Source organism: Hyperolius riggenbachi, chromosome 3 (assembly GCF_040937935.1).
Source record: "Hyperolius riggenbachi isolate aHypRig1 chromosome 3, aHypRig1.pri, whole genome shotgun sequence".
NCBI lineage: Eukaryota > Metazoa > Chordata > Amphibia > Anura > Hyperoliidae > Hyperolius > Hyperolius riggenbachi.
In genome coordinates, this window is record NC_090648.1 from 256,520,650 (window position 1) to 256,545,019 (window position 24,370).

The 24,370-nt window shown below is 40.4% G+C and overlaps 1 protein-coding gene across 2 annotated transcripts in view; it reads left to right on the forward strand.

The window, feature by feature from the left end:
- The window catches only part of SEMA3C (semaphorin 3C), a 211,029-nt gene that overhangs the window by 166,851 nt on the left and 19,808 nt on the right, over positions 1–24,370 (forward strand). For both annotated transcript variants that reach the window (XM_068276189.1, XM_068276190.1), the window contains 4 exons: positions 2,210–2,354; positions 4,769–4,991; positions 20,477–20,565; positions 22,995–23,036. In XM_068276189.1, coding sequence (XP_068132290.1) covers positions 2,210–2,354; positions 4,769–4,991; positions 20,477–20,565; positions 22,995–23,036 — 499 coding nt within the window. The remainder of the gene's footprint in view (positions 1–2,209; positions 2,355–4,768; positions 4,992–20,476; positions 20,566–22,994; positions 23,037–24,370) is intronic.

Genomic DNA, 24,370 nt, shown 5'->3' on the forward strand with positions numbered 1-24,370 from the left:
CCTGGCAACCCGCCAGTGATGTTATGGAAAATAGTTCATATTTTCTTATTATTTTATCTCTTATCCTCCCAAGTTTCAAGTGTATATAAAAGTTTGCAAAGGAAGCTTATCAAGTAGGCAAATGACGGGAATTCTGAAATCCATTTCAAGCTGTGTGTGGGCTTTCTAAAAAGATTATATACAGAGCGTTCATTTTTACTATTGCTAAGCGATGTCTGCTTGGACAAAAGGCAGTACTTTCCTGTATCTGTTTGAAATGGGGAACAGACCTCCAAAGTTTAACAAAAGTAAATAGAAGTTGTCGAACTGCAGGAAGGATGGAATTGTAAAGAAAGAGGACTGCTAGCCAGCCAGCAGATAGGATTTCAGGTCTTCCTATAAAAAACGTTCAGACATGTGGACCTAATCCTACTGGGAATTAACCTGTGAATGAAACAACTGAAAAGAAAAAGTGAAGTAAGCTACAGTGAAGTAAGCTACTGTGTCCAAACACAAGGTTTGTGGCACACACTTACAGAAAGACTTGGCAAGCTAAACAGCTCTTTATATTAAATTAAGAATTTAATGCATTTTCCTTTTGAGTATAGATTATACAGCATGGGCAGGACATTAAAGGGCGTCTGGAAGCACTAATTTATAAAGAGAAATTTGTGAAACCTGGGGCAAAATTTAAAACTGGCAATAGAAAATAAAGGAATCAGATCCTGCAGGAGTTGTGGATTTATGAGAAGCAGAAGAAAGCAGCCAATTAGCGATGTAGATGAGAGCGGCCAGTCATATGTTGCCATTTTAACTGCCAGACAAAAGGCAATCACAATGTAAATCTATATTTTTCATTTTGATTTATGTTCAAATTGGTTCCATTGCTTCTTATGGGTTAAAGCATATATTTTTTTTATAGTTTGCTATCCGACTTATTCCTAATTAATTAGTGCTGAATGTTCCACCCAAAACTGGATTTGCATTGGAATTCGATTAGTTCAAGGTGACAGGAAAATGACTTCAATTGACTGATGTTTGGCAAAGTAGGGATTCCACTCAGTGAATAAGGTAATAGTCCTTTGAACTTCTTACCATCCCACTAAAATTCTCCCCAATCGGAAGTCATTGCAGCACCCTGAAGTACAGACTCCTCCCACCATGAGAAAATGTACGGTACCTATCACCCAACTAAGGACAGCTCTTTACCAGACAGAGGTGGGGAATCAGTTGTGCAATAATGACACGGGATTCAGTAGGCTTGAATGTGTATGTCACATAACTTACCGTATGTGTCATTATCGCAGGCAGAATGAGAAATTCCCAGACCAAAATAAGGACCATCATTGGCCCTGATGTGTACCCTAGAAACAGGAATTTTCCAGTGAAAGTGGAAGTAGCCTGTGCTCCAGGATGACAACACTTCCAGCAGCTTGGTGACTTTTAGGGCCTGTTTCCATTACACGCAGATTGGATGCAGAATGAATGCAGAAAAACTGACTCCAATAATTGCCTATGGGCCTGTTTCTACTAAACACAATTTTTCTGATGCAGATTTTTCCATAGGCATGCATTGGAGTTTTTCTGCTTCCATTCTGCATCCAATCTGTGTGTAGTAGAAACAGGCCTTTAGGCAGGGAACACATTTGACAGATTTCATACGAGTTTTCTGCACAGAAAAACTGACCTTCTGCATCTTATCCAAACTCTCAGGCAGGGAACACACTTGTCTTTCAGTTTTCTGCACACCAAGTGATTTTCTGTGCAGAAAAACGCACATTTTTTTTTCACAGCAGCTAATGTAATCGATATAGAAAACTGACAAAATGTGCAGAATCATGGATGATTCTGCACATTTTGTCAGTTTTTTGTATCGATTACATTAGCTGCTGTGAAAAAAAAATGTGCGTTTTTCTGCATAGAAAATCACTTGGTGTGCAGAAAACTGAAAGACAAGTGTGTTCCCTGCCTGAGAGTTTGGATAAGGAATTCAAAGAGAAGGGCATATACATAGTGATCATTAACTTAAACCTGCAGATCACAAAATATTTGCCCAATTATGCAGATGATGTCATAAAGGTTTTTTTTTTTATTTCTTTGTTCATTATTCGTTGTTATACAGCGAAGACACGTTGATTGTAATGGTGTTCAGGTTGAAAACTTTATGCATCATACTCTATATGTTTTCTGTTATAGGTTAAATGATATTCATGGTCTTATTTTGTTACAGCTCAGTATTTAAAGGATCAGCAGTATGTGTTTACCAGATGTCTGACATTCAAACAGTGTTCAATGGACCATTCGCTCATAGAGAGGGGCCCAACCACCAGCTGATCCCTTATCAGGGAAGAATTCCATATCCAAGGCCTGGCACAGTAAGTGGTATGAAGCTAGGCAGTCTTATGATGTGAATTGGAACTCTGAGATTGTAGCTGTACATCCTGTCCGCAATCCCTGAAGACGTTGTGATTGAAGAATAAATAGATAACTGTTCATATAAAATCCCTTTTTTTTTCTTTGTGTTGGATCTTGTAAGTGATATGAAGTGCTGTTTTGTCAATGAAATTAGCTCTTCAGGATTATTAGATATCGCTGCAGCTGCTTCCTATATAACCTGGACCTTTACTAAGCAATGCTCCTATAGGGATCCTCAGGACAATAGGACTATGCTATTAATAAATAAAAGTATACACTTGTATTAATTGAAAAAGAAGTAAAACTATAAACAGCTGTGCAATCATTCTAAAGTGCATACAATTCAATTCAGATCTGGATAAAAGAAAATCATATGAAAGCAGAAAAGGAAACTGAGTGGTATAGGTAACGTAACATTTGTCTATATCGGCATTTTATCTTACAAAAGAATAACTGTGGATAGTAAATTATCAAGTTTACATTACATTAAGATTACTATACCACTTATTAACTGTAAATCAATAAACAGGGGTGTTTGTTTCAAAATTGTTAATGTAGGTGTTAAATATTGAGCCTCATCGCAGAGAGAGATATGGATTTTTACTTTTTAAATAATACCAGTTGCCTGACTCTCCTGCTGATTCTGTGTCTCTAATACTTTTAGCCACCGCCCCTGAAGAAGCATGCAGATCAGGTGCTCTGACTGAAGTCAGACTGGATTAGCTGCATGCTTGTTTCAGGTGTGATTCAGCCACTACTGCAGCCAAGGAGCTCAGCAGGATTGCCAGGCAACTGGTATTGTTTAAAAGACAAGACAAGACAAATAACATTTATATTGCGCTTTTCTCCTTGCGGACTCAAAGCGCCAGAGCAGAGCAGCAGCCACTAGGGCGCGCTCTATTGGCAGTAGCAGTGTAAGGGAGACTTGCCAAAGGTCTACTGAATTAGTGCTGGCTTACTGAACAGGCAGAGCCGAGATTCGAACCCTGGTCTCCTGTGTCAGAGGCAGAGCCCTTAACCATTACACCATCAGCCAACTGCAAAGAAAACATTCATACCCCTCTCAGTTTAGGTTCCCTTTAATCTGACCGTACAACCTGGGTCTTACTTCACACCTGGTAAGCCTACACTTCTACTGGGTGTTGGTGGTGGACCTACACATATGATTCGCACTGAAGCTCAATATTTGATTCATGAAAAGGTCCCATCTGAGGACTTGTGTTTTGGCAGCTTCTTGATTTTGCAAGCAGTTCTCCAGCGCATATGTTTATCCCATTGACTATAATTAGGTCTGCCAAAAATTAAAATTAGGCCTTGATAAATAATGAAGTTAAACTTGTATGGTTTATTTTATACTTTTTTGAGATGTTGATCACTTTAATAAAGCTCTTCCCATGGTGCATTGCACACAAAGATGAAGTCAAATGATGCTGCCCCAAGAGATATTTTTATCTTTCTGTTTCCTCCTCTTCAGTTTGCACTGTCAAAACTTACCCCAAATTGTTTTGAAGCACCTAAAGGACAGATACAAACAGTGTAACTCAAATCACCTACAGAAAATAGGTGATGGATTAGGGGTCGGTGTTACTATTCAGAAGTAGGGATGGCACTGATTAAGAGAACTCATTGAGAAGCATGTGATCAGTGTGATCAGCTGATAGATTTGAAAGGTCCTGATTTGCTTTGATGACTTCCTGGTTTAACACATAATCAGGACCAGCAAATCAGAACCGTACACATCTATCAGCTGATCGAACTGATCACATGCTTCTCCATGAGTTCTCCTAAGCAGGGCCATCCCTATTCAGAATATGTAGGACTAATCCCGCATGTTAGCATCTGTTCCACAAGAAAAAGGATTTTTCTCATGGATTTTTTTCCTCTCTCCTACACATTTTTTTAGGTAATCTGCCTGGAGGGAGTGGGTATAGTGGTGAAGAAGCTACTGGGTAGTATTCAGCTCACTCTTCATTAAGTCATACCTTGAGCACTGCATCATAATGTCCCCATTACATTGTGCTGGATAGGGGGTTAGAAGAAAGGAAACTATACACTCACCTAAAGGATTATTAGGAACACCATACTAATATGGTGTTTGACCCCCTTTTGCCTTCAGAACTGCCTTAATTCTACGTGGCATTGATTCAACAAGGTGCTGAAAGCATTCTTTAGAAATGTTAGCCCATATTGATAGGATAGCATCTTGCAGTTGATGGAGAGTTGTGAGATGCACATCCAGGGCACAAATCTCCCGTTCCATCACATCCTAAAGATGCTCTATTGGGTTAACTACACTGAACATGTGTGTAGGCTTTTACTTCTTGCAGTAAAAAGCTTGCAATAACATTCGAGTATATGTTCCATTTTTCTGCAGTGTCCTGGAGGCGCATTTACTCCAACTGTGCTGACAACAAAAGAATTCCCTGATGATGTTGTCACCTTTATAAGAAATCATCCACTTATGTTCAACTCCATCTATCCAGAACATAGAAGGCCACTTCTAATAAGGACAGGAACTGACTACAAGTATACAAAGATAGTGGTGGACAGAGTGAATGCCGCAGATGGAAAGTACCATGTGCTGTTTCTTGGAACGGGTAAGAGAAAGAGAAAATAAAACAGTAGTCAATAATTTAAAGACTATAAGATAAAATTGGTAACTAAGACACCTCTAGAGATGTCCAAGCATCTCATATTAGTGATCTAACAATCATAGACTGGATTTGTTAATTGTTGTTTTAAAGAGACTCTGAAGCCTCTTAAAATGCATCTTTTTATTTAACAATTCCCTTCTACACTATCACTTCATCTAAAACGCAGCTATTCCGCGGCAGAACGCTGTGTTTAACCCCCCCAAACACCGGGGCAAAAATCCACTACTTTCCTAGTCGTGGATTTTGCTGCCCGGGGAGCAGAGCTTTGAGCTGTAGCTCTGCCTCCATTCGTATCAATCAGTGCTAATCGCCGCCTCTCCCCTGCCCCTCTCAGTGAAGGAAGACTGAGAGGGGTGGGGAGAGGTGGCAATCAGCACCGATTGACGGGAGTAGTGGCAGAGCTACAGCCCAAAGCTTTGCCTCTACTAGGAAGTGCTTCTCCAACATTGTCCCGGGGATTTGGAGGGGTTTAACACCGTGTTCTGCCGTGGGATAGCGGCGTTTTAGATGGGGTGATAGTGTAGAAGGGGATTGTTAAATATAGGAATTTTAAGAGGCTTCATACTCTTTAAAGGATTTGTCACTCTCACCTGGGCTACATCAGGTCACAATCTGGAATGATGAATTGGTGGTAGTGTGGGTTTCTCTTGCATATAGCATACACTACAAGGTATTATTTCTTATTTGGGACTGTGTGTGTGTGTCTTTGTACCCCACTATTTTGCAGTATTCCCCAGGTGAGAGCTGAATTATTTTAACTAAATTTAACACAGTTTTTAAAATTCCAGTCCAGGATTGTCATATCACTTATGATATTCTTACTGAAGATGCTTTGTAATTATGAACTGGATCTGCAGTGTTTTTGAGGGAAGCCCAATAACCCACCAGCATGACTTTGGGTTGTAGGAGAAAACCCATGAGGACGCAAAAAACTGCACAAACTCTATGAGCATTAGCATTGCATTTGCACTATTCATTGTAATGCTCTGCTTTTATCAGTGGCTGTTGTGGTACATATTATTATATTATAAACTAGTCCAGTGAAACCTGGAGCTCTTCCTTTACAAATACTATAATTTGAGTTTCAGTGAAGCCACGTGCTGTGATCTTGTTCCACCTACCCCTTGCTGCCAGTATTTATTGTGTAGACAGTTTATATATTGCATTACACGTCTGCACCATTGTTTACTTTAGGTAATATTTTTTTTTTCTTAAAAATAAAAAAATCAGAGCACTAGCTGTTGCTGGCTTCCCTGAGCACATGTGCTCACAATATGTGAACGTGAAGTTTATTTAAGGATATCATTGTATGAGGATGAATTTTTATCAGCGAATGGATGATTTTTCATGTTAACTAAATGTAATCTAATGACATTGCTGCACTATAATTTGACAGAACATTCCCTGCTAATGTCATACTAGCAAAGGTGTGTCCATTTGTTATACAGGTGATGAGTAAATTATTAACTGTAGGCTTATGAGTTGTGTAGGGAGAAGGTCCGGAGAATGATAGAATCAGGCAAAAAGCAGTGCGAAGGAATGACTGAAAGGGTGGTGTCTGCTTATGGCAGATAGAGGGCAACAGGAGAATGAAGGTGGATAGAGAGAGGCGGCAGTGGACAGTGAGCATTGGTGGCAGGACTACTGGAGAATGGTGGTTAATAGATGGTGGGCAGCAGAAGATAAGTAAACAGTGAAGGAGAGGTTTGCTCTTCAAATGCATTTTCAGACAGACAAGAAGTAGTGGATAGAGAGCAATGTTATTACCATAGTCTAATTTTTATGGTTATGGCATCTTTAGGGATGTACAGCTCCAGTGAGGGTTTCTGTTGGGTCCACGCTTAGCTTTTCTCCTACCAGAACAGCACTTTGACCGCTCTCCATACAATATCACAATGCAACATCATATTACCCTCGCAGCACTTCTCATCTCCACCAACTTTAACACAGCACTTTATCTGCAACTGTCCCCTCAACATTACTCTGATGGCATCCCCTCTTTAACTCAGCACTGCCCTACAACTGCCCCATCTCTTCCCCAGCCTATTTGTAGAATGCTTACTGGGCCTCCTTTGAGAGTGAGCCTGTCTGTAATATAAGTTTATCTCTTCTCCCAATACAGTCCATTGAGCTAGCTGCCTGTACCAGGGACGGATCTAGGGGGGGGCAAGGGGGGTATCTTGCCCCAGGCGCAGTTTGTTGAATTCTTAAAAAGGCGGCAAAATGAATGGCAGTTTAGGCGCCAAAACCTGACCTTTAGGCGCCAAAACCTGACCTTGCCCCAGGCGCAACTTGGTCTTGATCCGTCCCTGGCCTGTACATATTGCACATATTACTTTGTATGCACTTGCACCTTGGTTATTTGTTTTTCCAGATGAAGCCCCTATGAGGGGCAGGAAATGTTGGATGGTAGTAAGGTGTCTGTTGTATGTGTGGGGGTTTTGGAGGTTGACCGACTGTACCATATATAGGGCTGTATTAGGCTAGGCAATGAACTATCCTTATAACCTTTAGTTTAGAAATTGCTAGTGGTGCATCATCCTTGATATTTATCCTACTTTGCAAAGTGTGTTTAGGGAGCTTAGCCTCTATTTCAATGGAAACCATAAACGTTATATTTTATAGGCTTATGATTATAGTAGATTGATCCAATGTTTGTTTAGAGACTATGTGCCAACAGTGGTGAGTCAGTGGAAAAAAACCTAAGTTTATTTCAGTTGAACCAGTTCCCCTTTAGGGCTCGTTTCCACTGTTGCGACGTGATTTCGCGGGCATTCCGACGCTTGTAAAAACGCATGCGGATGCGTTTCCGCATGCGTTTTTACCCGCGATTTCGCGTGCGATTTTAACCATGACACTGCCAGGGCAAAATAACATTGAAAAAGGTGCGAAATCGCGGGTAAAAACGCATGTAACAAACGCATGCGTTTTTACTATTAAATACATTAGCGGCGATTCGCACGGATTCCCGACGCAGGCGAATTCTGTGGGTCCCATCGTGCAGATTTGGCCCGCCGCCAAATCGCTCCCGCACGCCGCACATGTGGAAACAGCCCCGGCCACTTCAGTGTAACAAGCGAATCCGCATCTCGTCGCCGCATGCGGATTCGCTATGGTGGAAACGAGCCCTGAATGTACACCTCTCGCAATAAAAACAGTGAAGTTAGTTTAATTAAGATCTAATCAGTATGGATACTTCCTGTTTACACAAGAACAGATTGGATTGATTCATGAGAACCTTGCACAAACACTGCAGTGATTAGAAACTGGTATTTACTGATAATTCACTTTACTTCGGTGCTGCAAAGCAACTCAGGCTGAAAATTGCTGTGAATTATCCCTGTGCAGTGCTTTGTTGGCAGCTCTAGTGCAGGCAAGGGGAAAGCAACAGATACCAGAAATCAGCAATGGAGAAAGTTTACAATAGAAACATACCATGGCGAGCATCTCTGTAGTTCAACATGCACATTTCTTTGAGATAGACAAGACAAGACAAATAACATTTATATTGCGCTTTTCTCCTGGCGGACTCAAAGCGCCAGAGCAGCAGCCACTAGGGCGCGCTCTATAGGCAGTAGCAGTGTTAGGGAGACTTGCCTCAGGTCTCCTGCTGAATAGGTGCTGGCTTACTGAACAGGCAGAGCTGAGATTCGAACCCTGGTCTCCTGCGTCAGAGGCAGAGCCCTTAACCATTACACCATCCAGCCAGATGGTTTGCTTTATTGATGAAACATAAGTTTATACACAATTGAGGATTAAATGTGGCACAAAAGTGGCTTATTTAGTCTTATTTTGAAGGGCAAACCAAAACTGATAGGTTTGACCACCTCCTCACTTCTCATTTCTGATGATAGCTACAGCAACCAAATCATTGTGCTGGCACTGATGACAGGTCTTTATCAATGCATAGTATGGATTGATATAGATCTGTAGGAGGCCTTAACCCTTCAGAAGCCACATTTTTTTTTACTTATACTTATATTTTCTTGCTTCTAATTGGTTCTGCTTTAATGTGTATTTATGACCACTTGTCACTAGGGGGCAGTGTGAGACAATAAGAAGACTTCTGCTTTCAGTTTCTATATTTTTCTGCTAGCAGAGAGAGAGAGAGATCAAAGCATTCCAAGAATTTACAGCATGGCGAGCTCTGCCAATTTGAGTTCAAAAACAGTGCACTTATCTCAAATAATTGAACTTTATTGAAGCTGCAAATGGGTTAATAGAAGAGGTAGTACAGCTTGCCCAGTTAAGCTATGGAGAACCTGAACCACTATGATTCTGTTTTAGGAAAGCACAACTGTACTTGGCATAGAGTAATGCAGCTCCAGGTAATTTCCAGGTTTGGTGTTATGATAAAAACACTATTTGCTTTAGTATTAACTACTTATTTTATGTGTTGAAGTGAATCACAGGAGCACTAAACTTATTTCAGCTGTAGTTTGCATGATTTATAGTTCTATTGAACTGATGTATTTCCCATCTTTCGCTTTACAGGTAGTGACGCATATATATTGCTGTGGCTGTGCCAAATCATTACAGCACAGCTAGTCTTAACATTCCTATTGGGTAACTTTACAGCCTTGGACCAGACTGTGTCATACTGTTTAAATTTTATGGAAGTGCTATCACAAAGAGGTTTTGTGGAAAGCGCTTCATGTAAACTTAGTATATGCTTACTTTATATACATTTATCAAGTGACGACAAGCTATCTGTCTTGCAAAAACTTTCCTAATCCCTTCCTACGATAGAAGCTGCTTGCATAGCCTGCTTTTCACACAATCCCTGAGCAGTGATGAATGCTTTTTAATGCTCAGAGGCAGTAGCAGCAATGTAATATTTTACCAAATGGCGCTGCCTCAAAATATAATCATGAGTAATGGAAAAACTGAACAATATGTTTTACTGTCCATAGAAAAAGAAAAGCTATACCATTTCATTTTAGAACCCATCCTCCTATTGTTCTAGTGGGCAGACGTTGTTTTTTTTCTTTCTATCTATAAGCACAAATGCTTAGTTTGTCGGTACAGTTATGTCTAAAACTGGGTACACACACATTGTCATTTTTACTTCAGATTCTATTTGAGCGATTGATCAGATCTGCTATCGGTCAGCTATAAAATTAAGCTAGCATTCACACACATGCGATTTTTCTAAATTCCAATCAGATTTCTGATTGCCATAATTTTCCAAATGGATATCTATCTAAAGGACACACACTGAACTATAGCCAGTATTTTAATCGATATGGCTAGTAAAACAAACAGTATTTTCCAGCCTGTCCTATCTGCTTCTGGTTGAGAAAGAGATCGATCTCAAGTGGCAATCGGTCGCTGCCAATTAGTATGCTGTACAATTTTTATCAGGTCTTTTTCTCGATCTGAAGTATAATGTTAAGTACAAATGCACGGTGTGTACCCACCATTTTAGAGAAGGGGGGAGCCTCTGGGTGTTTCACATCTTGTATAGTGAGGCAGCAGTAACAGTCTGAACAAGTTTAACCTGTCTGATAGATCATCCCATTGAGAATAGTCATCTGGTGGAACTTTGGCAGACACATAGGTAACTCAATACTATACCAACATCTGCAGCAATAAAAACTGCAAAAGAAAGACGAAACCCCTTATTTTTTATGTGACTATTGAACTAGGGAAAAGTACAGTATCATCCCATAAAACAGCCATTGTTTACATGACATTACCTCTCAGCACATGTACAAAAAAAACACAAGTATGTTAATGCCCAGCACACGCATGTTATGACCAGATTCATGCAAATGTTTCCTTTATAACCCAATGGCTAAATGTGGTATTCAGAGCTGCTGTTGTATATCCCAGATAAAGTCTTGTACATAAATGGTAGAATAATGGATGGAATTCCAGCCTTGCTGCACTTGAATCCTAGGGTTGGACAGGTTAGGCACATGCCTAGACGTGCTCTGAAAAAAGCGCTGAGCGTTTGCGATTACGTTAGTGCTTTTAGGTGTGCATTCTCCCTTTCAAACTGTTCCAAAGCTCCTCTAGCTGTAGAGAAGAGTTCCTGAGCTGCTTTAGTGACACCTTGGACTCAGTTCACAAGCAGAGAATAGGGAGATCAGACAGAGAGTTTCTTCATTAATCATTACCTTTTTAGTAGATTACATTTGATTTTGTAATTTCATTTTTTCTTGAGTTTAACATCACCAGAGAGTTCTCAGTATCATTGATGTATTCTTATACTGGGTATACTGGGTACACACTATGAGATTTTCTGGCTGATTTACTGTCAGATCGATTATTTCCAACATGTTCAATTTGCTTTCCGATCGATTTCCAAGCATTTTCGATCGACTTCCTATTAAAGTGAACGGAAATCAATCTGAAAATGCTCTCCATATGAATTTTGACCCCTTTAATATCCTAAGAGTGAATGAAAGAGAAATGAGTTCTTTATTTAGGCTAGGATTGTGCTCTAGAAATAGGTGTCTAATTCAAACACATTATTTAAACAATACATTTCTATTTGAGTAAATTAGAACCAGAGCCGGGACAAGGTCCTCCAGCACCCTAGACACCAAAGTGCACCCCTCCATCCCTCCCACCCCAGCCGTTACACATTCATTGCTATTAGACTTAAGGCCCATACACACGTCGGATTTCCGCGAACGACGGGTTGTTTAAACGTCCCGTCGTTCCGCCGTTCGCCCGCTAAATCGGGCGTGTGTACAGACTATCGTTCGTTTGATAAGAGTGAGTTTGAGCGATCCGCCGGGCCACGTTTCTCCTAATTATTTTAGCTCTGGAATCCTTTAGATATTACTGCATCTATATTTAAATGTGATGCAAGTATATTGCATCAATTGTGCAATATACTTGCACTAATGATTTTAACTCTAAACTTTAAAATACGATGTGTCTTTTTTTCTTTTCTTCCATTTTTACTCCCCACGCAAGGTAACCAATATCCCCATAACACTATTCATGACACAAAAAATGGAAGTTTAAAAATCCCACCACACATGCCCACTGCTGATAAAATACATGTAATCCAATCAGAAGTGTTACAGCACCAATGGTCACAGTATGATGTGCAGGGATCCACTCTGGAGCATCGAGTGTCAGCAATAATTCCTCTAGATCCGCACCATCAAAAAGTCCATCTTTATTAAAGTATCAAAATCATAAACGCATGATAAAACAGCGTGGAAATATGGCAGATGACGCACAGGCGTTTCGGACCATCACAGTCCTTTCTCAAATCATCATAGACCCACACAGTGTGAGTCTATGATGATTTGAGAAAGGACTGTGATGGTCCGAAACGCCTGTGCGTCATCTGCCATATTTCCACGCTGTTTTATCATGCGTTTATGATTTTGATACTTTAATAAAGATGGACTTTTTGATGGTGCGGATCTTGAGGAATTACTGATAAAAATACATTTAGACATTTTAAGACATTGTAATTGATGAGGAATGATGGTTAGACTTCAAGTTCACTTTAAAACAAAACTGCCAAACATAGATTTTACTCTTTAATTTCTAGGGTGACACAAACCCCCTGAAACACGTGCCTTGTGATAATTGCTTGGATGCTTCAGTCTAGGATTATTACATAGCATGTGGAGTGCAGAATGGATTTTCACTCATGGATGTGTCAGGATGAACTTGTTATGCGGAAAGCTGCGATATTGCTGTGATCTCACCAAGCTGGTCTGTCACTCTCATTGTCCTGCATAGGAATGAAAAGCTACATTTCATGAAGCAAACAGAAAATATAATTTAAGTGCATTCATTTTTCCTTTTTTTTTTCTCTGAAAAATCTGAAAGTCATAATGATGGTTTACTGTGTATTTTTTATGTCATGACAATTCTGAAAGACATCACAAACTCAGTAGTTGTGTAAGGAATTTGGGTATTCCTGCATCTGCTAAGTCTTGGGTAACTGTCAAAAGACTCGTCTTCAAGTGATAAGATCAATAATCAAAACTTTATAATTAGAGTGGTTGCTGTGAATGGCTTAAAGTGACTAGTTTCTTAAAATGTGACACCAGTCACAGAAATGGGGGTGTACTACTTATGATTTGGTGATATTACCATTACTGTATTATGATCAGGAATTTATTTTCCTAGATCCCACAATTTTAGAATACCTCTGTACCGATAATCTATTTTAAAGTGGTCTGAAAGCCAGCATTTCTACTTTGCTCTAAAAGATTCCTTGCAGGTTGAAAGATACTATCCCAGATTTTTTTCTTTAGCAGAACATCACTGAAATGGTTAAACAAAAACACTTTGTCCTGCTATTCAACTTCAATCTGCATCCAAACTGTAGATAACAGTATCTTTGTTTACATTCCAATGTTGTTACATTGTGTGTAAACACAGTTTAACTAGTGGAAATGAGCTCTCTGTGCTTCAGACACATGCACACTGTTCAGCTCTTTAGAAGATGTTAATATATAATAAAAAGCAGTTTGAATAAAATGCAATGCCAACTTTCAGGGTACGATAAACTACACGTTGGAAACATGTAATTTGTAAACAGACAATATTACTTATGCACAAAAGCAAATATGATAACTGTATGAGTAATAAAAAGTAGGAAAACAAATTTTTATTGAATGTTATGTTGGAGTTTCAGACCACTTTAAGCTGTCTGACCATGATTCTTCTGTAAATACACTTTGAAACATTTTAAGAAAATACACTTTAGTTTTTCCTATTATCTCCTCTATGTATGCTTGAAACATATGCTTTTTAAAGGGAACCTGAAGTGAAAGGAATATGGAGGCTGCCATCTTTATTCCCTTATAAACAATGCCAGTTGCCTGGCTGTCATTCTGAGCGTTTAGAAGTTAGTTGAATTTCAGTCATACACACACCTGCATGAAGCTAGTGGAGTCAGACTAGAGCAGCACTGGGCAGATACGGCCCACATGCACTGTAAATTGGGATGGCTGGATTCCTCTTCTCCCTCCCTCCCTGCAGAGTTGCGAGCTGGTGAAAGGGAATGGTTAACTCCCCTAATTGCTGCTTCCAGCGTCAAGTCTCCATGGCCACAGCAGCGTCATGTGACACGCCATCAGGACGTGGCATGAAACATAAAGTTTGCCCAGCCCTGGACTAGAGTCAAAGTATCTGATCTGCATTCTAATTCTGGGCCAGTGACTTATAGTATAAGAGGCAGAGCATCAGCACACAAGTGAGGCAACTGGCATTGTATGTTAGAGAATTAGCCTCCATACTCCTCTCCCTTCAGGTTCCCTTGAAGATGGTTTTCTGTTGCTGCACAAATCAATTCTATTTGAAAAGGATTATGAAGCACTGGAGTAGTAAGGACATTTCCTAATGCTGGGTACACACCATGCGTTTTCCCGCTCGATCCGCAGGTCGATCAGAATCGATTCGACTATTTCCGACACGCTCGATTCGGGCTTCGATTGTTCCTGCCGTTGATTTGGCATACTTAGCATGCAAATCGACGGCAGGAACGATCGAAGCCCGAATCGAGCATGTCGGAAATAGTCGAATCGATCCCGATCAACCCGCGGATCGAGCGGGAAAACGCATGCTGTGTACCCAGCATGAAAGATGGATTGCTGAGATCTGCTGATATCATATAATGGTATTTGTGGACCACAGGCTATGGATTTTGACTGATTTATATACAGGATCTTCTCAAAAAATTAGCATATTGTGATAAAGTTCATTATTTTCTGTAATCTACTGATAAACATTAGACTTTCATATATTTTAGATTCATTACACACAACTGAAGTAGTTCAAGCCTTTTATTGTTTTAATATTGATGATTTTGGCATACAGCTCATGAAAACCCAAATTTCCTATCTCAAAAAATTAGCATATTTCATCCGACCAATAAAAGAAAGGTGTTTTTAAAACAAAAAAAGTCAACCTTCAAATAATTATGTTTAGTTATGCACTCAATACTTGGTCGGGAATCCTTTTGCAGAAATGACTGCTTCAATGCGGCGTGGCTTGGAGGCAATCAGCCTGTGGCACTGCTCAGATGTTATGGAGGCCCAGGATGCTTCAATAGCGGCCTTAAGCTCATCCAGAGTGTTGGGTCTTGCGTCTCTCAACTTTCTCTTCACAATATCCCACAGATTCTCTATGGGGTTCAGGTCAGGGGAGTTGGCAGGCCAATTGAGCACAGTAATATCATGGTCAGTAAACCATTTACCAGTGGTTTTGGCACTGTAAGCAAGTGCCAGGTCGTGCTGAAAAATGAAATCTTCATCTCCATAAAGCTTTTCAGCAGATGGAAGCATGAAGCCACTTTTGAACCAGAAACAGCGTCAGAAGCGCCTGACCTGGGCTACAGAGAAGCAGCACTGGACTGTTGCTCAGTGGTCCAAAGTACTTTTTTCGGATGAAAGCAACTTTTACATGTCATTTGGAAATCAAGGTGCCAGAGTCTGGAGGAAGACTGGGGAGAGGGAAATGCCAAAATGCCTGAAGTCCAGTGTCAAGTACCCACAGTCAGTGATGGTCTGGGGTGCCATGTCAGCTGCTGGTGTTGGTCCACTGTGTTTTATCAAGGGCAGGGTCAATGCAGCTAGCTATCAGGAGATTTTGGAGCACTTCATGCTTCCATCTGCTGAAAAGCTTTATGAAGATGAAGATTTCATTTTTCAGCACGACCTAGCACCTGCTCACGGTGCCAAAACCACTGGTAAATGGTTTACTGACCATGCTACTACTGTGCTCAATTGGCCTGCCAACTCTCCTGACCTGAACCCCATAGAGAATCTGTGGGATATTGTGAAGAGACAGTTGAGAGACGCAAGACCCAACGCTCTGGATGAGCTTAAGACCGCTATCGAAGCATCTTGGGCCTCCACAACACCTGAGCAGTGCCACAGGCTGATTGCCTCCATGCCACGCCGCATTGAAGCAGTCATTTCTGCAGAAGGATTCTTGACCAAGTATTGAGTGCATAACGGAACATAATTATTTGAAGGTTGACTTTTTTTGTTTTAAAAACTCTTTTCTTTTATTGGTCGGATGAAATATGCTAATTTTTTGAGATAGGAAATTTGGGTTTTCATGAACTGTATGCCAAAATCATCAATATTAAAACAATAAAAGGCTAGAATTACTTCAGTTGTGTGTATTTGAATCTAAAATATATGAAAGTCTAATGTTTATTAGTACATTACAGAAAATAATGAACTTTATCACAATATGCTAATTTTTTGAGAAGATCCTGTACCTTATGGTGTGGGGTTGGGTGGGGGTGGAAGTACTCTACAAAAACATTCAGGTATTTTAAAAGGACAACACTGACACTGATTCTAAGCAAGAAGGGCAAAACTAAAGTTACTCCTACATATACTGGCAAAGTCTCTTGAAGGGTCAGGGCAGGTCACCTGTTCTTTTAACTGTTGGTAAACTTTTATTCCTAGGTGTGTCTGCAATTCATAAAGCATGCAGGCTTAAAGGGTGCTTAGCGTATAAACCCTGTTGCCACACTTGTCATAGAAAATACAGTAAAACTGGACTAAAACATGCAGCCAACCCTGCGACTCTGTACTCTGGAATGTATGGAGTCTTAAATGCAATATTTACTATAAACCAAGCAGTCTGTCATGCTTTTGCATTGCTATAAATGCTCGCTCTTAGGGAGCCTTTGAAGGTCGACAGTAAAAGAGTCGTGTAATAGGATTATGGCCACTGCCACCCAGGATGCACATCTATCCAGTTCCAATCACGGAAATATATCAATAACATACTAGGCAGCAAAATCTCACAAGTGCGGGTTAGCCAAGATAAATGTACTCGTCTGAATTACACAGCTGGAGACAGGCACTGGTTGAAAGTATCCCCCTATAGTTTTCCTTTTGTGGCAGTCGCCTTGCTACGATTAAATAGCATACCAAAAAATAAAACTCAATATGCATTTAAAATGCTCTGTTCATGGCTCACAATTGTAGCAGATAGAACAAATCTGTCTCTCTTGGGTTTAGAATAATGCTGATTTTTACACGTGCAAGCAAGGATAATTCGCTTTATACATTTTTTTTTTAATGTTTTGAAATGTTTGGAAGTTGTACAAATATGGTGAAAACATTAAAGATGGAGCCTAGCCAGAATTACAAGTGGAATAGCTTCAACAATGTACAAAAGAGTAGTCTGGTGCCAAATAAGGACATGTGTAACATGTTGCTCTAAGGTAGATGCGTGTAGATTGAGTAATTAAAATATGCTGAAAACTATTTTGTGTCCTTAAAGCAAACCTCAAGTTTGAAGAAAGTGTCATTGCTGACTTCCTTTTTTAAAAAGCTACTTATTTGGCTGTTGCACCGATCCCCTGATTCTGATGCTTTCTGACTCCACTGACTGCATGCTTGTTGCAGATATGACAGCCAGGCAATTACATTTTTAAAGGGAATAAACATGTCTCTGTAGGCTGCTGAACTTCCATGCAGCTGTCACAGCTTGCTCAGCCCAGCCAGAAGCTTTTTCCTATAATTTTTTGTTTTGTTTTAAATAAAGTGGGACACCTCCTGAGCTCTACAAATCTCAGACAAGCATGTCATCTGTTTGGCCTTCTGCTTGGTTCAATGGGAATTGCCAGTAATAAAGTGTTAGGCCTCATTCACATCTAGCTAGCGCAGATGGCCGTGCGATCCAAACGCAACGCATACGATCGCACGCCATCTGCGCCGCTGATCCCATCCATTGACAGTGATGGAATCAGCTCTGCGCTTCCGGGCAAAATGCAGGCAGCAGTACGCAAGCGTTTCCTAGTGCATCGTACTGCTGCGCAGTGCAGTAGATGTGAACGGTAGAAGGGCAGTCCAATCATACGCGCTTCCAAATGCACACGGAAGCGAGTATGATGTGAACAAGGCCTTAGGAGACCAAGACTCTGTCTATGCTGTCTGATTCTTCCAGCAGTGGCTGAATAGTGTAATGGTTAAGCGCTCTGCCTCTGACTCAGGAGACCTGGGTTCAAATCTCTGCTCTTCCTGTTCAGTAAGCCAGCACCTATTCAGTAAGGAGCTCTTTAGGCAAAACTCCCTATCACGAATACTGCTTACTGAGTGCGCTCTAGTGGATGCCTCAAAAGCGCTTTGAGTCCAACAGGAGAAAAGCGCTATACAAAAAAAGGAATTATTATTGGAGCAACTGAATAATAACCACTGTCCTAGTAAATGGGTAGTGGGGTTGTTCTAAAACCACTAGCATGTTTACACAAGTGTACAAATTATTAATCTCTCCCATAGCAAATGTGTTATTTGTTTAATGAAGTAAAATAGTCATGTCAGCTTTAAAGTCACTTTCCATGGCTATTTTTGACATTAAAGCGGAATATAACCCTGCATTTCAACTTTGCTCTAAAACATTATTTACAGTATATTATATGCAACCAGCATTTTTTTTTACTAGACCAGCATTGGAAGGGTTACACAGGGCTTTAAAGAGACTCCGTAACAAAAATTGCATCCTGTTTTTTATCATCCTACAAGTTCCAAAAGCTATTCTAATGTGTTCTGGCTTACTGCAGCACTTTCTGCTATCACAGTCTCTGTAATAAATCAATGTATCGTTCCCCTGTCAGACTTGTCGGCCTGTGTCTGGAAGGCTGCCAAGTTCTTCAGTGTTGTGGTTCTGCTATGAACTTACCCTTCCAGGCCCCTCTCTGCACACTGCCTGTGTGTTATTTAGATTAGAGCAGCTTCTCTCTTCTCTCATCTTTTACAAGCTGGATAAATCGTCCTCTGAGCTGGCTGGGCTTTCACATACTGAGGAATTACAAACAAGGGCAAAGCTGTTTGCAGGAAGAAAAAAACAGCCTGAAACTTCAGTGCATGGGGGAAAGAAACACACAAATGATCTCTTGAGATTCAAAAGGAATGCTGTATACAGCCTGCTTGTGTATGGATGTATTTTTCTATGTGTGGACATACTGTACCTCAACCTACTTCCTGTTTTGGTGGCCATTTTGTTTGTTTACAAACAAACTTTTTAAAACTGTTTTTAACCACTTTTAATGCGGCGAGGAGCGGCGAAATTGTGACAGAGGGTAATAGGAGATTTCCCCTAACGCACTGGTATGTTTACTTTTGAGCGATTTTAACAATACAGATTCTCTTTAAAGTCCCTGGAGATTTCTGCAGACGCATCCGAACTTGAGTTAGATACTTTTTGTTTACATAAATGTATCTAAGTGTTTATTGTTACTCATCTCTCTCACTGAGAAGGAGTTGGAGGACAGCCAAAGAGTGTGTAACATTTCTAAATATATACATATAACTAAATAGAATGTAACTATCTGAACGTCTGCACGGAACTTAAAACCTCTGTGTTTAACCCTTCCAATGCTGGTCTAGTAAAAAAAAATGCTTTTTGCATATAATATGCTGTAAATAATGTTTTAGAGCAAAGTTGAAATGCAGGGTTATATTCTGCTTTAACTAACCTAACTGTCTCCAAAATCCCCAAGTACTCACCTCTGAGGGTTTTCAGTTTTGGTGTCACATCACTATTTGGCCAGATAACCATGGAGACCAGGCAATCAAAGCACTTTCAGCTGCAATTAGGGCTCCCCAATTCTTCCCACTCTTCACATCTCTCAGTATCACATCCTAGAAGCTGCTGCATGCTCACACGTTACCAGCCCCGGTCTGTGCCAGACGCTTACCTAAATTGGCTGGGCAGAGTGCCTAGCTAAAACACACTTAGGAGAACATCGGGTTTCTGCCTTTACCTCTGTGCCCAAAACGAACATAAACATGATTGCTGTATTTTCACCATAAATGCATAATTTGTAAATAGATTACAGTTCTAACCTGTATCAAATAAACAGTTAATGCACTCATCTTATCTGATCCAAGAAGCTTTTTATAGCATCAGGGAACACATACCTCTGATAACGACAGTAAAATTTAATTAGAAAAAATAGATGCAAGCTGTAAATACATTGGTGTTTTGGTGAGCTAAAATGTACTGTAGATGCTGGTTCTGTACTTTGAAAAGTCCTTAAAGGGAACCTAAAGTGAATTTAAAGAAAAGAGTTTCACTTACCTGGGGCTTCTACTAGTCCCCTGCAGCCGCCCTGCGCCCACTCTGTCACGGAACGATCCTCCGGTCTGCACGGCCAGGGCCACCCAGACATAGAGGCCATTGACTGGCCCAGTCACGGAAAATGAAACTTGGCCGCTGCGGGGACTGGAGGATCATTCTGTGACGGAGCAGGCACAGGGCGGCTGCAGGGGGCTGATAGAAGCTCCAGGTAAGTGAAACTCTTTTGTTTTTTAGTTTACTTTTGGTTCCCTTTAAGGACTAACTATAGGTAAATGCAGGTGACTGCATGGCTCCCTCTCACCTGTGTGACTTTTTAAACAAGCACGTCATTTAAAATGCAAATTTTGGTATTTTGTAGTTTGAACGTTTCTCTTTTATTATTTGCTCATATCTAGACAAAGGAACCGTTCAGAAAGTGGTTGTTCTTCCTGGTAACACATCTACAAGTGGGGAGCTTATTCTGGAAGAGTTGGAGGTTTTCAAGGTTTGGCACCACTTTTTGTTTCTAAAAATGGACATGTTTATATGCAGCTTTAATCTGACAGACTTGGCAATGAATGCCAGACTATGGATATATGGAAATTAACTTCTAATGTGTATTTGCTGAGGCGAAACTAGCCTTGAAATAACGTAATGTTTAGTGAATTGTATCTATGATCTCAGTGAGTATTTCCGAATAATGTCACACAAAATAAATTTCACTACAGCTATATATATTCCAGCAGCCATCTCTTCACTAGAAAAAGGCAGCGTGGTCATAGCCGAACTATAACAAATAGAAGTATTGTGGTCACTGGAATATGCTGATTTTCTTCCGTTTTTATTGTCTGATATCTTTCTGTACATCAGCCAGTTGTAGTATATATTCCAAAATTATATTTTTACAACGTATTTTCCATTGTGAATAAAAAAACATCCCGAAAACTAAAGCATTCATCCATTGTCTTCCTTGGGCAGTGAGTTACAATGAGTATTACAGTGATCGTTTCCCCTATATTGCAGTACACTGTAAAACGATCCTTTGATTTTGACGTGTAGCAAAATGGAATTATACAATTGCTTATCTGCATACTAGAAGGTCTTTATGAATGACCACAGGACCACAGTTTCTGTGCTGTTCCATCCATCACTTCTTTTTTTTTCTTTACTTATCCTTCTTTGATCTGATTATTGCTAATTATCTTTACCACCGTGCCTGAAGCTTTCTGGGAACATTCCAGGAATGATCCTGAAAGAACAATAGAGGTTGATTATTAGTGATCCACATTACATAGCACTAAAGCCTCATCTACACGCATAGATAAGGCTCCGATCCGGTGGATCGATTAGCCACCATATCGCCTCTTCCGCATCCCCGCGCGTACCCGCTGCGTCCCCGATCGATCGCTCGCTCGCGTCGGATACGATTCCCCGCTCGTCCCCGTCGGCGCCGCTTACCTTCCGCTCGATTCCCTGCCATTGTACCCTCGCGGGGAACGAGCAGGGAATCGGCGGTGGGGAGATTCGTCCTGTCGGATCTTATCAATCGAGCCGCATCAGCGGCTCGATTGATAAAGAACATCGGAGCCTCATCTACGCGACCATGAATATCCACATACTGTATGTGTCATATCTCATTTCCATGTTTTGTAAAAGCAAAACATACTAACGATGGGGTGGGTATAGGCAGGAACCTGAGGGAGGGAGCAAATTACAGCCATCCTGTCTGAATATGGAGATATTTCTGTAAATGGAACAGGTCTCAGCAGGGCATAGGTCTCAGCAGGGCTGCCAGGCAACTGGTTTTGTTTAAAAGGAAATAAATATGGCAGCCTCCATATTCTTCGTACTACAATTGTCCTTTAAGCCTTTGAGAAAGATGTTTTGACAAAACTGTATTAGGAGCATTTGGCTAAAAATCTTTTGTGGAAATTGCCGCATCACATAAACAAATGTAAGCCGCTTGTATCCTGGTCCCACCTGCTCCATTGTTCTTGTACTGTTGTGCCATGTCATCAGATCTTCCGATGTGACAAGTAGTTACACAATACTCTGTTCCTGAACTTTTCTAAACTCTGCTAGATTACGTCTCCTGGCCTTTAATTGAACTAGGGATGATCAATGGGATGCAAATATTTTCTCTTAAGAATTACATTCCATGTAAAGTGTATGCAGCTTGAACTTGGCTTAATAACAATTCACAGGAAGTTATTCTGATCCAATTTCAAGCTGCATATACTTTACATTAAGTTTGAATGTTAGGAGAAATTATTTGCAACCAGAGCCAGATCCATCCACAGGGCAATTCTAGACAGCAGCTTAGGGGCCTGGAGAGAGTCTAAGGGCCTGGTGGATGCTAGTCCAAACTAAATTTAACTGAAAAAGCCAGGTGACCATCAGCGGTGGGCAAGAAATGCTATCTTGCTTAGGGCTCCATTTTATCATAATACTTTTCTGTTTGCATCTCATTAATCATCCCCAAATTAAACCCTTTAAGAAGTTTGTTTTTTGCACAGGGGATTTTACTCAGAAAGTAGTATGTGGAAAGCAGAATATTATGCACCTACTGCTGAGGGTAGTGCTGGGAGGGTGTGTACTCGCTTGACTGTGGCCTACAGGAGTTAGTGTCATCATTTAAACTAACTGCCATGTTACAGAGACGGAGCGACTTAGTAGTTTGCAGAACAAGTAGAGTTTTTAAGTAAAACATTACATCCTCTTTCAGCTGTTAAAGCTTTCCTGCTGAACCACATGCTAAGCTTATATAAGGAATTTCCTACCAACATGAGGTTTTCACTCTAGTGATTTAGGAAAATTACACTGTAATATGTCTGCTGTCACTCTAAAGCTGTAAGTCTAGGAACACAACCTCAGTGTATTTAGCGAGATGTTCAATTGATGGCTTAACAAGATTTTTTTGTTTCCCTAATCTAGAGTGGTGCTGCCGTAACCTCAATGAAGATTTCTTCAAAAAAGGTAATGTACCTTGCCTGAAGTCAGAGCGAAGCATTGTTACAAGACCATTTTATTTTTACAAGGTCTGCAGCACTTGCAGCTGAACAGCCTAGCATGAGAGTCACATTTATCTTATCGATGGTGAAGGTTTCTGTTTCCCATGTATGGTTGTTTCACAGCAGAGTGTAATTTCATTGAATGTGCTTGCAGTTCCAGCTACAGCCTCAGTCTCAGCATTACACAACTCCACCATTCACTATTTATGTAATAAAGACTGATGACAGATTAACTCATTTTGCCTGCAATTGTGATGAATATAATTGCAGTTTAAGCTTGGAAAAATCAATTCCCCAAGCTATATTAAACAGGAAAAAAAATGTTCAGCTGTATTAAAGGGAAAAAAAAATCTCATGCCAGGCATGTAATTACAGTTTTGTGAAGTGACATTTGAAAGTTTGTTTGCTGCTGACAGAATCTTACATATAAATAATATTATAGTGCGGTCTATACTGTTAGTTTGGAAAATGTAGGTTCAGTAGGTGATACTTTTGGCTGTATGAGGCTGACCTGTGTGAATTCTTTATTATGCCCAGTGCAAGTTGTCTAACTATAATGCGTGAATAATACACACAGATGTGGAGATTGGAAATAAGGCTTTTGCCTGATCTATGGAAAACCTCTGAGAACATTTTCTGCAGTATGTGTTCTATTACATGGCTATGACAGAACGATAAGCACATTCGGCCAACTGTTCTGACGTAATTCATTATTATATTTGTCTCTTTTTGCTCATGTGTACTGAAGCTTGCAAATACCTTCTGTTTTAAGTCAGAAAATGGCACTTTGCACAACAATCTTTATACTACCAGACATGGAGTATCTTATGCTGTTCTAGTGTACAGTGCCTTGGTTCTCCTGTTTAATGTAAAGAGGAGAGTTGGGAGGCACTCGGGGTACACTGTAGAAAGCCAGTGACAAACACCCAGGCAAACTATGTGCTCAAGATCAAAAGTAGAGTCTATACAAAAATGTGTATACATGTGTATCTATACAACAATCTTTATACTACCAGACATGGAGTATCTTATGCTGGTCTAGTGTACAGTGCCTTGGTTCTCCTGTTTAAAGCTAGCCACACCTGGCTCATACGTGGCCCAGTGTAACAAGTGATTCAGGGGTAGGGAACCTATGGCTCGGGAGCCAGATGTGGCTCTTTTGATGGCTACATCTGGCTCACAGACAAATCAGTAGGGGTTGATTCACTCACTATGCTACACTGCTCAAGCAGCGCAGCTTAGTGTGGCAGCGCAAGTAAAATTAGGGAAGCTACTGCTGTAGTGTGCACTACTAACTTA